Source organism: Aulonocara stuartgranti, assembly GCF_965226115.1.
Source record: "Aulonocara stuartgranti genome assembly, chromosome: 20".
Taxonomy (NCBI): Eukaryota; Metazoa; Chordata; class Actinopteri; order Cichliformes; family Cichlidae; genus Aulonocara; species Aulonocara stuartgranti.
Genome location: NC_138956.1, coordinates 6597609 through 6612617, shown reverse-complemented (window position 1 = coordinate 6612617; position 15009 = coordinate 6597609). Strand labels below are relative to the sequence as shown.

At 38.1% G+C, this 15009-nt stretch overlaps 1 protein-coding gene across 5 annotated transcripts in view; it reads right to left on the bottom strand.

The window, feature by feature from the left end:
- The window catches only part of LOC309697778 (kazrin-like), a 196998-nt gene that overhangs the window by 57072 nt on the left and 124917 nt on the right, over positions 1-15009 (bottom strand). For all 5 annotated transcript variants that reach the window (XR_014273909.1, XR_014273910.1, XM_082519901.1 and 2 more), the window contains exon 5: positions 1326-1433. Coding sequence is in view for 3 of the 5 variants with exons in the window: in XM_082519901.1 (XP_082376027.1) it covers positions 1326-1433 (108 nt within the window). In the remaining 2 variants the exon portion in view is untranslated. The remainder of the gene's footprint in view (positions 1-1325; positions 1434-15009) is intronic.

The window sequence follows — 15009 nt, the reverse complement described above, 5'->3', positions numbered from 1 at the left end:
AAACTTGTGGTGATATACGTGGCCTTGGCCACTGCAGGGGTTTGGTGTGCCTACGTGCTTTTTCCTGAGTCTGCACATTTACAGCACCCAGGAAATGTCTATAGAACTAAAGGACCAGCTGCTTTATGCTCTGTAGGAGTGACGCACATATAAAAGGTTTAAAAATATGACCGAATCTGTCAGTATATCTGCTCGCTTGAGTCTCAAAAGCAGAGTTTATATGTTATCATGTATTTTATGTTTACAGTATTGAAGTGTTAATAATTTATTAAGCTGTCGGTGAATGCAGTGAAGAATGACAGAAATACAAAAGTAAAAGTACCTTACAGTTGTAATCAGGCACAAGAAACTGCAAAAAATGATTGTTGTGTGACCATTTGTGAGTGCACTCAGTACCATCGCCACACTGGCACACACTATTAGGAAGAGACAAGAGACCTGGCATTCAAATAAAGCCCTAAGCAGGATGCTCTAATGAATAAAGGCCCTGGGCGGCTGCCTGGATGACAATAAAGATCCATACTGGAACTGGCAACTTTACAAGACACACTAGTCAGGACACACTTCTGGACTGACGCCGTACTTAACATCTTTTATCTTCTATAAAAGACTCCAAGCTTTAGTGATGAAAGTGCTGGAACATGGAGACGGACTCCAGACAAACTACTAAAAGTGTTTGTCTGGAGAGCGGCTGGCGCTAATGTGAGACCCGTCTGACCACCCAGTCAGATAAGCATCATGGGAATAAATACAGTCTTTAAAGTTAATAGGCTGCTTTTCCAGATGGCTCTCGGTGACACAAGTGACTAAACACACAGGGCAGACTGTGGTGACGGTGAAGCATGAGCTGAAGTTGGGTAACCGTTTAATAAAAAGTAAAACAATCATTTTCTAAATTGCTTCTAAGTGCATAATATTATAATTACTATGAACTTCTGACCTCGTTTAAGTGATTAAAAAAGCATCTCTTTTTATAACACATAGAGCTTAAATAATATAGTACACTTGAAACAACATGGTGGAATCAGTTCTTAGTAGTTTAAGTAATACACACTCTCATTTCTGACAAATGCAAGCCGACACTGCTGAGACGGGGGAGTAAGTGATGCGCTTACTGCATTACAAATCCTCGCGTGCACATCTTAAAGACCCTGAACCTGACATGTTTATGGATTTAATGCATTTCCAGCTGCATGTGTGTGTACATACACTATATTTGCATATGTGTATTTAGGCGAATCTATATGAACTTTCACATCCACCAAAGCTTTAACAGCAAAGCAAGCGCAGGAAATGAAACATATTTCACCTGATTAGAGTCTTACCTTTGTCCAGAGAGGCATCTGGAGAATTGAAGTCCATGAGACTGCTGATTTCAGTCTTGTAACAGAGTTCGGTAGCCGGGGGCTTCTGCCTCTGGTGGGGAGAGGGATCTAGGAGAAGAACAAGCAACCACCGGTTTTAACTTGATGAATAACATGTAAAAGGATCAATGAATACAAAGAACAATTCATTTGTATGATATGCAGTTTGCACTATAAGTATTTGGATACAACAAAGTTTTGGTAATCTTGAGTCCGCACACCACCAAGGTAGACTTTAAATCAATAAAGCTGCGATTCAAGTGCAGATTTTCAGCTATAAATCAAAGGGTTTCACAGAAGTACTGCTTTAACTGTTTAGGAATTACAGTCATTTTTAGTCTTCCAGTTTTAGAAGCTCAAAATTAATTGGACAATTAACTGACAGATGAGCCCTGTTCTCCCGTCATTCCTTGGTAAATTGTGCAGATAAAATATCTGAGGTTGGTTCCAAGTGCCAAACTTGCATTTGGTAACTGCTCACTGCAGCTTTCAATATGAGGTCATAAGGTGTCAGTGCAACTGAGTGAGGCTATCATTAAGCTATCAGAGGGACAGCAGCCAAATCTATATTCTGGATCTATAAATTCATGGACCAATAGACCTAAAAGACCACAGATGACGAGTAAAGTGGGACAAATAATTATTCCTTTGGCTAATAAAACCAAAACAAAAGAGGTATGCATATTGTTATCAAAATCTACAATCAAAAGAATTCTTTGGATAGATGAAGCAAGAGAAACTTACCAAGGCAATGGGAGAAAAAGAAAAGTATGGCAACGTAAAGAAAGAAATCATAATCCAAAGCATTCCCCATTATCTGTCAAGCATGATAGAGACAATGTTACGGCAGGTATGGCTGCCAGTGGACCCAGGTCATGAGTGTTTATTGATGATGTGACTGCTGATAGAAGTAGCTGGAGAAGTTGTGAAATGGGCTATACTCTCTGCTCAGGTTAAGCTAAATCTGCAACACTGGTCACACTGACAGCACTTTGCACTGCAAGTGGATAACAACCCAAAGCAAACTGCAAACATTTCTCAATGCAACTAAGCTGGATATTTTTCAAAGGCCAAGATGACCCGATCTCCACCCAACAGAGCAAGCATTTCAGCTTTGACTACAAGGCTGAAGTCAGCTGCAGCGGTCGGTGACGTTCATGGGTTCTAAATTTCACTGTCTGCAAGTCATTGTCTACTAAGGATTTTCATCCAAGTAATAAAAACAATCTTAAAAATTAAAATCATGTCAGTGTGAAAGTCTCTGAAATGTGGGACTATGTTTGAAAATGGTTTGAATTAAAGCTGAAAGTCACCTCAGTCAATCAAGATGTGACTGAAGTGCAAACTTATTAACATAAACAGACCGACAGGCATTACAGGTTGCAATGTGTGTAGGAACCAGAAGGATTAATGCCGCACACAACACCAACAAGTCCACAAAATCCTTCCCAGTACACACATAATCAACTTTTACTCCTCACTCCTTACACTGTAAGGAAACTGAGAGACTGATGCACACACATAAATATTAGCATTTTTATAACCCGAGTGCATTTGATTTCATGTGAGGTTCAGTGGTTTCTAATATAGTTTTTGGTTCCCACCAGTGGCATGCAGTGAATGCATATTGAATGCATTGCTCCAGGTTAACTCACATAAAAGTGTTTGCTAAAATGACTTTGTCACTTAGACGTGTACAGTCAACTTCTGCTGTCCTCTCAGTCCATCACACTCGTGCATGCATGAAGAGTTTTAGACACCCAACACTCCAAGAATGACAATTGCTACTTCAAGACGAATAATAAAGTTCTCTTAGCAAAAAAAAGTTGAAATATTTGAGATTCTCCTCTGCTCACACATACAATAAAATTCCCATTTCTGCAAACTACATCTTTTCCACTTCACTCTTCAATCTCTGCTCCTCCCTGGCCTCTACCCGTTCCTTCTGCCATCACTCCACCACCCACCTATTAAGATGCTGTTTGCTGGTTGAATTATTTGCAGTAATTGAGCACAGATGTGTCTGGGAGCTGAAGTTCCAGGGGTGGTGCTGTCATTACGGCAAGATTAGTCATCTCACTTTTTAAAATGGGTTTTATAAGGCTACAAATAACAGCCTGGCTCCCTGTCCCCCACCTAAGGTGATTGGTAAAACATGAGGGCTGTTTTTAACTGCGCATAACTCTTTGCCACCTTGCAAACGTATAATTTTTCAAACTCGCCCGAGGTGCAGCCTTTGGCACTGGGAACACAGATGTCAGTTTTTTGAATAATGTATAAATTCAAAGCTCACACTTATCTGCCAAGTTCAAGCCGTTGCTGCCCAGTAGCCTCGTGAAAATGTTTTATCTTCCCTGCATAGTACCTTTGACAGGCCCTCACCGACATTTAAAACCCAGGCAAAGGCTAAGAGTATGGTGGAATAAATGCCAAGGAAGAAGTAAACCATGACAGCTGTTTGATGACGATAGTAAGGTTAAGCCGGTATGGAGGGAAAAAAGCATAGAAATATGATGCAGACTGAGCTCAGGTATGACTTGACAATTTAAAAAAAAAAAAAAAAAAAAAAAAAAAATATATATATATATATATATATATATATATATATATATATATATATATATTTTTTTTTTTTTTTTTTTTTTTTTTAAAACTGTGAATACCATCATGTCGAGCTAAAATAACAATTTCCACAAATACCTTGAACTCATTTACTCCTCATCTCTGGATCTCTTCATCTCTCTCTCAAGTTTCAAGTGTTATCCAAAGGGTATTTTGGTCATTTCAGATTACATTAGATTTTTTTTATAAGATTATGAAATGATCAAAATACTGCTAATGATTGAACAGACTTGAACACCTTTATAAAAAAAACTGGTCTGAATATCCACAAGGAAATGTTTAATAATCGTATTATGTATTATAAGGAGTGTATTAATCAAACAAAATCTGCTTACTACTCCACCATTATCTGTTCAAAAGATGACTCAACCAAGATACTGTTTTCACTGTTCAACTCTTCTTTCAGGTCACCAGATTCTTTACCTGCTCATCTTTACTCATCCTCCTTTTGTGATTCTTTAATGTTATTTTTCATTGAGTATATTCACAAAATACACCAAGAACTGGTTTCCAATGTTCCATTTAGCTCTTCCTGTGTAATTCATCTCCCATCACACTGTTTTTCTGCTTTCCAGCTCCCCTCGGTTACTGATATTTCAGATTTCATCTGCAAGTCAAAACCTTCTACTTGTCAGCTAGACACCATTCCTACAGTTTTGGTTAAGGCATGTTTACCTTCTTTGCTTCCCCTCATATCTGCCATCATCTGCTCTTCACTTACCACTGGAACTGTTCCTTCTTCCCTCAAAATTCCCGCCATCACCCCAATATTGAAAAAAACTGGTCTAGATCCCAATAATTTTGAGAATTTTTGGCCTATTTCCAATCTACCATTCCTTTCAAAAATTCTTGAGAAAAGAATTCCACTCACAATTAACTAATAATAATAATCTGTATGAACAGTTCCAGTCTGGTTTTCGCCCCTCCCATAGCACGGAAACAGTACTTATAAAAATAACCAATGATCTTCTTATGGCAGCTGACTCCGGTTCACTTTCCATTCTTATTCTCCTCGATCTGAGTGCTGCTTTCGACACTATTTCTCACTCTATACTTCTCAGTAGGCTAGCCTCTATCGGTCTCTCCCATACTCCACTAGCCTGGTTTAAATCATACCTGTCTGATCGCACTCAGGTCATTCAACTCAAATCCTTTACTTCTCAGCCCTTCCCTCTGACCACTGGCGTGCCCCAGGGATCTGTCCTAGGGCCCCTTCTTTTCATTATCTACCTTCTACCGCTTGGACATATTTTCCGTAAATACAATATCCATTTTCAGTGTTATGCCGATGACACGCAGCTTTATCTGTCCACTAAACCTGATTCTGCTCTTCACCCTCTGTTTAGCTGAACAAAATTCATGGTTCTCTTCTAATTTTCTCAAACTCAATAGTAATAAATCCGAGCTCCTCTTGGTCGGCACTAAATCAACATTATCCAGAACCAACAGTTTCTCTATTACTATCGATAACTCACCGGTCTTCATTTCTTCCTCTGTGAAAAGTTTGGGTGTCATCCTCGACAGTACTTTACCTTTCAATTCACACATTAATAATGTTACTCGGTCTGCATATTTTCAATTGCGCAACATTAATCGTCTCCGTCCTTTTCTCACCCCACATGCCACTGCCATTCTTGTCCATAGCCTTGTTATTTCCCGGATTGATTATTGTAATTCACTTCTTTTTGGTCTTACTCAAAAATCCACCCACATGCTCCAACGCGTCCAGAACTCTGCTGCTCGTATCATCACCAGGACCCCTTCTGTCCACCACATCACTCCTGCCTTGCAGCAGCTTCATTGGCTCCAATATAAATATCGCATCAATTTCAAAATACTCTTGTACACATTTATTAAGGCTATTCATCATCTCTCTCCTCCATATCTCTCTGATCTGGTTAAGATCACCGCCCCATCTCATTGTCTCAGATCTTCTTCTTCCCTTTCACTCTCCGTCCCTTCCCCCGTCTTGCAACCATGGGGAGCAGGGCTTTCAGCTGCTCTGCTCCACGACTCTGGAATTCCCTACCTCCTAATCTAAGAAATATCTCTTCCTTCTCACTCTTTAAGTCCAAACTCAAAACCCACTTGTACAAAATAGCTTATCCCACATAACCTCTCCACTCTGCTATTTTATTTGTTTATGTCTTATGCTTTTATGATTCTGTAAACTGCTTGCTTTTATGTTGCTTTTATTCTACTGTGTACAGTGACCTTGAGTATTTTGAAAGGCGCTTTCAAATAAAATGTATTTTTATTATTATTATTATTATTATTATTATTAACACTGGTTCAGTTAGTGCACACTTAAGTCAAAGGTATAGAGAGATTTCTGCTCTAAGGATTTTATAAGAAATGCTTTTCAAATTTACAGGTTTAAGATAAAAAACACATTTAACAGTAGGGGGAGAGATCAGTCAGTCTGCAGCTCTGAAAATATAAAATGTCATTTTTTTAGTCAAATTGATTTATCAGGGAGGTAGATGTGTTTTTTCGGTCACTGTTCATGCCCTTTGAATCAATGCGCTTTTGAAATCGCTGAATATGTGGGTCTAGTGTGGTCCAAGTGCTTCATATTGATCGTTAAATCTTCAGCTCAGCTCACCGAAGTCAAACGTACACTATATCAAAAGGCTGATAATATTGGAGTGCTGAAGAAACAATGAAAAATATCATCTTTTTTGTTGCTCTGCATCGCTGCATTTGCTGCACTGCACCTTGAAAGAGAGTGAAGCTTTCTGTAAACCTTTCCCTGTGCATCTTTTAAATCATGTTTGGTGTGATCTATTAAGGATTTGAGATAAGAGCATCATTTCATCTCTCTGTTTCCAGCTTCCTGTTGCTTTTTCCCCATTTCCTCATGGTCCAACCGGAATATTATCTGAAAAAAAGTATTTTTTTCCTTATTTCTCTCAAAGTGCACATATACACCACACACTGTTAAAGCATATAGGGTTTTTTTTTTTTTCCAATCGGGCATAAAAATGAAGAAAGCTGCACACTTAATGTGATGCATACATTATACACCATCAGAGTGCATGTCATTGCATGCCATTATTGCTCGATTTTGAACCGTCTTTACCTCCTGCACCTTTGGATTTTTTTAGGTTTCCCAACCAAAGGTCAGTCTTTCAGACTTTATTGAAGCATAGGTATGAAAATATATAACATATAAAGGCAAAAACAAAGTCTGCGTAATCCTAACGAGCTTGACAGTCAATATTTGTTATGACAACACAGCCTGAACTTCTTTAGGCATGCTCTTTCATTCCTTAAGGGAAAAAGACTTACCATTCATGTCCTACAGACATAACATGACATAAAAATACTTATTTTCACCTTCACTGTCCAGTTTCCTCAGTTTTCTTAAGGACACACTGCACACCATGTTGACATATGTCACGTTTTCCTCTAATTTCACCTTGTTGGTGAAAAAAGTCTTATAATATTTAATGCCTGTCAAACTGTGTTTAATTTGGCCTTTTTTTTGTAGACTCAACTAAAGAGCTGTGAATCAATGATGTGTTTTAGTAACATTATGGATATGAAAAACGGATAATCAAATTCTTTGTCTCAATGCATGACTAATGATTGTTTTGCCTGTTATGCATATAAGTGAATGAATGAATGGTTGCCACGTTACTGCTAGTTGCCACCTGTCTGTAAGCCCCCTTTCGAGTTAGAAGAAACTGCAAGAAAAGAAAAGCGACCTGTGAGGCTTGCCAGACTAGCCATTAGGTGGCCACCGTGCGAATATGGCCCATGGATAAATAACCGAAGCATTTCATGCAGAAAGCTGTGTTTTCTGTGGGAGAGAATAACATATTTTGGTGTGAAGTTTAGGTTCCTGAATTTCTGCAGACAGAGGACAAAATATCCAAATACTCACAATACTGAGGAAGTTCAGAAATAAATAAGGATAGTATGCAAAGTTTTGTTGTTGTTGTTTTTTTTTACCCATTTCATTTAAATTCCCCCCAAAATGAATTTCAGTACATCACATCAGAATCCAGCTCTAGCCTCATTTTTAAGCTACAAAGAAAGAAGGAGGTTTGGGGATAATAATTTGACATTCACAACACTGACTCATCAGCTCTGTCTTATTAAGTAAGAAGCAGCGTTTGTGTTTGCAGAGAGGTTTATACACAAACATAATAGCTGCAAAGGGGTTGCAATATCTCTCAAAATAAAACGTTCACGAGAAAGCAATAAACTGCGCTGCAGCAAATATGTTTTTGGTTTTTTTGTTGTTTGTTTTGTACAACTGATGAGAATTTATGACACTCTTTGACTTGGTTCCATTTTCCCATCAAACGTCCTCGGTTTGCTTTATGAATAACAAGCAGTTCAACTTAATATTGAGCACACAAGTGAGGAAAAAGGTAATTGTTCTTTGATGAAATAAATATTGATTTGGCAGAGACACTAAAACAACTGTTATACTTCATGCAGTAAATATGTACGTAATTATCAGAATCACTTTGCCGATCCGCTTGTGCCGAAAGCAATCCGACACGCACAGAACGTCACCTACGTGTAATACAGGTCCTCGCAGGCATGTTAATCACTTGTGGGAAATTTCTCACTTTCTGACACACACAGTCTGTGTTACAGAGATTTTATTCAGTTGTATGGCCATTTTTCCTTATTAAAACAATTCTTCCCATGCAATTACACGGGAATAGCAGAAAAGCAAGGAAAAAAGGCAAAGATATGCTCATTTGAAAGACATGCATCATACTCCAAAAACCATAATGTCACAGAAAAAAAGAAACATCAATTCTTCAACTCTGAAAAATAGAAAAAAAGACAGCTCCCGTAGTGAGATCAGTGTAGTGGGGTGTAGCTACAGGAAGACTAGGATGGTGGTTTTTCTGAACATGTAAACACATTTGCTTTCAGGAAGCATGTCTTAAAAGGCCGTTGCATGCCAAGCACACACTACCTGCTATTATGTAAAATTATGTAAAATTAAATTAGCTAATTAATAAACATTTAAAATTTTTAACTAGAAACTAGATATTTTATTGGGTTTATTATATTTAATCTTTCCTACAAGACGTTTGAAAAGAGTTAGGTCATAGGCAACAAAAGACTGAGACAATTAATTAGGTTAACTGGAAGCAGGTCAATGACGTGACAGGGTATAAAAAGAGCATCCAAAGAGGCCGGGTCTTTCACTGTGATTTCACTGTGACAGGCTGCTTTAAAAGAATAAGAATAATGTTTCCTGTTATGAAAACTGAATGGAAACATACGGGGATTTAATCACCTACAGTTGATAATGTAATTAAAAGACTGGAAAAATCTTTGTATGAAAGGGAAAATGCTGACAACCAAAAATGAATGAGTTTAATCATACTCTTAAATAGCAGCTAACACAGCCACTGAATATCTAAACCAGTGCAGAAATTATTTGCAGATTTATCAACCGACTGTTCTGACAAACACGCTAAATATTTGCTGATTTGTCTTCTCAGATGTTAGGATTTTGAATCTGGGGAATTGTTAGTGCCATATTTCTGTTCATTAGTTATTTAAAATCATTCTAATTATCCTAAACTGTAATGTTTGAAGCATATACTTACTAATTTTTACAATGTTTCTCCTTAACCATAAAAAATGCTACAAAACAAACACAAAAAACCCACCCACCTGCCTCTTCAGTAATGCCACCTGACTGCTGATACCCATAGGTGCCTGATTTACCTTCATACATCTGCAGTAAAACTTGCATGGACAACTCAGACAACAAGAACCCCCTGTTGTTCCCCTTCTCAGCAGGGATGAAACAGGTTGCATCTCCCAAAATAAACTGCTCCCTCAAAATACAGACAGCCAAGCTCCCTTTACATCACCGAGGCTGTAGGAAGACTTACTTCAAACTACAGACATTGTGCATTTTTAAAAGACCTCGGATGCTTGCCAGCAGGGAGCCAAGTATTTCACACCAAAAACATAATCTGTGAAGCTGAGAAAAATATTCATAGAGGGCTTCAGTGTTTTATTTTGTTGTTATTATTGCTGCTGCTACCATGAATAGATGATATAGTCTGAACATGGCTGGAAGTATACCATGTTTTTATATATGAGCACATACAGCACTGCAAAAGTCTTAGGCCAGCAGTCGGTTTTTATTTTTTACTTTCTCAAGGTGCCAGCGCTTCTTGTAAATATTTGAAATGGGCTTGAGCAATAGTTCTTTAAGCTTTCTGGAGTCTTTTCAGAGGTTTTTCTTTGAATATTGGTCACTCCAGTCTTTGAACCCGATTGTTTTCAAGGGAATCCTTTTTTTATTTGTTAAGCCACTTAACACTTATGAATCATTCAATGAAAGCCACTTAACAGATAAGATTTCCAAAAACGACTAAAAAACTATCAACAGCAGATGAACAGTATCTGAAAGTCATGTCCTTAAGCAATAGGAAAAAATCTAGCAAAGACTATTGTTCACCAAAGCCTCATCAAAAATGATCTCAGTGAAGGTTGGCTGTCAAGAAGCCATTTTCAAGGAAGGATAACAGGGAGAAAAGGCAATAAAAATCAGTTATCAACAGCTCTTATGTAACAATAAATGCAAATTTAAAAAAGCAAGAACTTAGTTTTTCGACATGGCAAGGATCCCAAACACAATTCCAATAAAAACTCAGTTTTTGCCTTATATACTGTGTTTCCAAGTATATTTCTATGTATATTCAATAAACTGCTGCACCTATTACATATTAGCAAGATAAAAAGAAACGATGGGAGCCTCTAGCCTTTTGCAGTACTGTATGTCCATCACTACAGCATGTATCTATCTATCCTGCTGTAATCAACCAACACATTGATTTTGCCATTTTAACAAATTAATTGATTTTATGGTTCAAAGCTGCCAAAAGAAATGTTGGATCCATTTCACATCCTCTTTTTTCTAGCCAAAAGGCTCCATCAAGTCCACCCAGGATGGCCTCACTCTCAATGAAACACATTAACCTGGCATCATAATAATAAGAAAGAGACTTCATATAGCGGAAGACCTTATTACATTTAGTGACCGAATCGTTTATAGCCAGTCACTGTAATAGAACACAGCGACACTCTACATTTACAAAGCGTTCAAGTTCATAGTTTTATGGAGATTACTGTAGAGGCCAAGTCAGGGAGTCACATTCCAATATGGTGAACTCTGTGAGGTTATGATATTAAATGTTCTATATTCTATCAGTCCTACAGGGGAGACCAAGTGGAAATGCTAATCTCTATGGTTGGACTGTTCCCTCTCTCTGTCACACACATTCCTGTCACTCCCTCTCTACCTTGAGCCCTCTCTTCTTTCTTACTTGGCTGACTTCACCACTCCAACATCACCTTTTTTTCCTCCTGATTTCTGTCCTTTCTCTGTCACTGTTTAATGGGGTTCCCCAAGCTCTTCTTTCTTCTGAGCCTGCCATATTTTATCAGCCGGCACAGTGCAGGGAAAGGCGACGGCTGGAACAAAAGCAGACCCTAATGAGTAGTGGAGGTGATTAAGGAATGAATAGACGGCTGCTGCTGGAACCTTCACCAAGCTGCCCGTGTGCCCCTGCTCAGTCTGCAATCTGCAGATAGACACTGCCTCGCTTTTCCTACGTCTGCCACTCGCCTTTAATTTCGCTGACATTCTCTGGTTCCGAGAGTGCTGGACTTGTGATAAAGCTCACGTATTTATGCATTAATCATAAGCAGCCAGGACAGGCCTTTTCCCCCCACTGCTTCACCTGCATCGAGACCCCAATTCAAGGCACCGTATAAATGTTCGGAAGATTAATGGAACTAATGGACCTGGGGTTTGATTGCGGGGAGCCGGTGCTTAATCTGTAGCCGCCCACACTAACTACCCCAGATCTCAACATGCCTCGTTCTCAATTCACATTGTAATGAAAGGCTGCCGAATATGCGAGGCAGGCCATTCAAGGAAGCGTGTAGGCTAGGGATGTTATTAGTTGGTATAAGGACTTAGGAGAAAATGAGCTGCTGCCTGAGAAACCAAACCGAGGAGAAGTGGGCTTTTGTTAACGCGCGAATGTCATTTTCACAGCAGCCATCTGAGGAATGAACACGTCGTCACTGTATGTAAAGTGAAAAATGTCCTTTCTGCTCAGCTCTATTACAGACAAGAGACAGGTGCCTGCCAGCACTACAGTATTTTAAAATGGCCTGAGCACGGCCACTTCCGCACTTTATCAGGAATCAAAGTACTTTGGGAGATGGAGAGCAGCATGACAGCTCATATCAGGAAACTGGATGGGGATGAATCTTGGATCCTCTCATTTGATAGGCTTTAAATAATAAATAACTTATAGCACCAACAGTTCCTCATATTTTTCCACAGTCTGTTGCAGCTGTAAACATATAGATTTCATGTATATGTAATTATAAATAGATACAGTATGTCAACTACAATTGGCTCTTAACCATTACTACACCTAACTACTAAACTATAAGCGTTACTACGACAACCCTGCCAGCTGTTTTACAGGACAATCCACATGTGGTGAAATAGTTCAATGTTCATAGCTATAGTAAGTCAAATTTTTGGAAAGACCGGGATAAATGCATACTTCAAACTGTATTAAAGAAATAAATAATTTGATGTCTTCGGGAATCCTGGAATAACGTTTTCCAAAGGCTTGCCGAAGGTTGGAGGAAAGGACTGACATCACAATCACATCTGTCCCATTATGCCAATAAGCGTTTACAAAAAAAAGAAAAAAGGTACAGAAATATTAGCAACCAGCTCCCCAAGTCCAGGCATTATAACCATATTACATTAACCAACTATATTTGAATAAAAAACAGAATCTGCGGATACTTAATAAACTAATTTGAAATTTGCCTCGAGAATGAATATGAAGATATTTGAATAATTATATTCCCGATGCAATTATGCAAAAAAAAAAAAACCTAGAAGGTAAAATTGAATGTAAATCCTCTTCAGCACCCCTCGATTTGTTCAGAATCAATTTAATAAATACCATCTATGCCAAATGTGTATTATGAACAGCTTTTAACACCAATTATGACTCAAAGAAACAGCAAAATGACTAAAGTGTAGTATTCTCTAAAGGACTTTGAAGGCTGTTGTTTCTTTTTCTTCCCATCTCCTTTTAGACTGGCAAGGCACAGTAAAAGACAATATGATGAACACTGTTGCAGTCTTTTAGTGCCACACAATGCATTATTGTATAATGCTATAATTTGCAATCCTTTCATAACATTTTATGCCAAAAGCTGCTTCAAAATAAGGCATTTCAAGTGAAGTTTTAATATACTACTGGTGTCAGTTTTATGGGTTTCTAATGGAGCATGCTACTTAGAGAGACAGATATGACAGGAAACAGCTAAGTAACTGAAATTAAATTGTTATGAACTTTTCTGCTCTCTAAATGAAAAGGAAGGTGTTTGTCAAGATTATGGAGGGATGAATATGCTTTATCTACTAGGCAAAAAGGTAAAATGATATGACTCTTGAGAAAGTATGAGCGATGCTTGCAGGGTTTAGTGCTGATTCAAAGCTATGAGGTAGTGAAAGAAAGAGGTTGACAGTCCGTAAGTGTGGGTGGCTGGCCAAGATGTGTGAAAGCTTTGGATGGCATGAGTTAGTTCAGCAAGACCACCATCACAAACATAAAAAAATCATAACGAAAGCAATTAAAGTGGTTGTTTATAGAATTAATCAACAGTTAAAACTTACTGAGAAATCAACACGGTAATCAGGACTAAGACAAATAATATTGGTGAAGAGTAGGGTCATACTAAAATTAATACTGGATTTGATATTAAATTGCAACAGTACTGAAATCACCAATGGCTGTCTTTATCTTCTCCAGTTGACACACGTATCAAAAGGGCAGTAAAGCTTCTGTTTGAACAACACTGAAGTGTTCAGCAGTTGTCATGAATGTTAACCTGCTCGGTGCGCATGTTAACGTTAGCTGTTCGACCATTAGCAATTACCCAACAGTCACATTAGCCGTCTGTTATCACTAAGGTAGTGGCTAGCCGCAATGGCTCATAATAAAATGATGACGTTAATGTGAGACCTACGCAGCCAACCTCATACAGACAGTGATAATTTAAAAGAAAAACACATCTAGAGTATGCAATTTCTGAAAAAACCACAGTGGGATTCTTGCTACTGGCAGACTTGGTCTGTAGATTGCCTCTGGTGAGAGTAAAATGAGGAAGGTAAAGAGGTTGGCTAACAAAGCTGTAGGGCTCATAAACACATGTACACATAAGTGTGATGTATCTGAGACAGCAGCTACTCTGTACCTAATGCAGTATGGAATTCTTTTGTACACTGGAAAGTGTTTACAGTTTTCTTTTCTTATGACCTTAAACATACAAAGGAGAGGGGGTTACTCTGCCAGTAAGCCACAGGTAAAAGAGAAGGCTAGCTGTTCATTCAAAATAAATGGGACTTTATCAAAGGAAATATTGGAACATTTCAGAAATAGTATGAAATGTTGAAAATCTGAATAGAAACACGTAGTGCAGAATCGAGAGGGTCGTTTTAAAGTATGACCAGTCTGTCGGTGTGAGACTAGCTAGCCAGAGAAGAAGAAGAAAAATGGCAGATGACAATAACACGTGTATAATAATTCTGCTGGAATTATTATTTTTGTCTTAAAAATGTTTCTCAGAAAATCCCAAATTGAAGCTGAGGAAAGTCTCCCAGCAACCTTATGAACTGTTTAATTAGCAATGAAAACGCCAAGTCACCAGAAACACATCACTACATCAGAACCTAAAAATATTGTTGCTTTTTTACAACATAAAATAATTGCAACATATTTTTTTATATATTCGTCTCACATTTTATTTTTGTACTATTTAAAGATAGTGATGCAACTAATATTAATTTTTTAAAAAGAGCATAAGTCATATCAATAAAATACACTAAATGAGAAGAAGACGAGAGACAAGATATAATAAGAGCTACTTTATATCTTAATATATCTTGCTGCATATCTAGTCAAGATATATCTAGTTATATCCT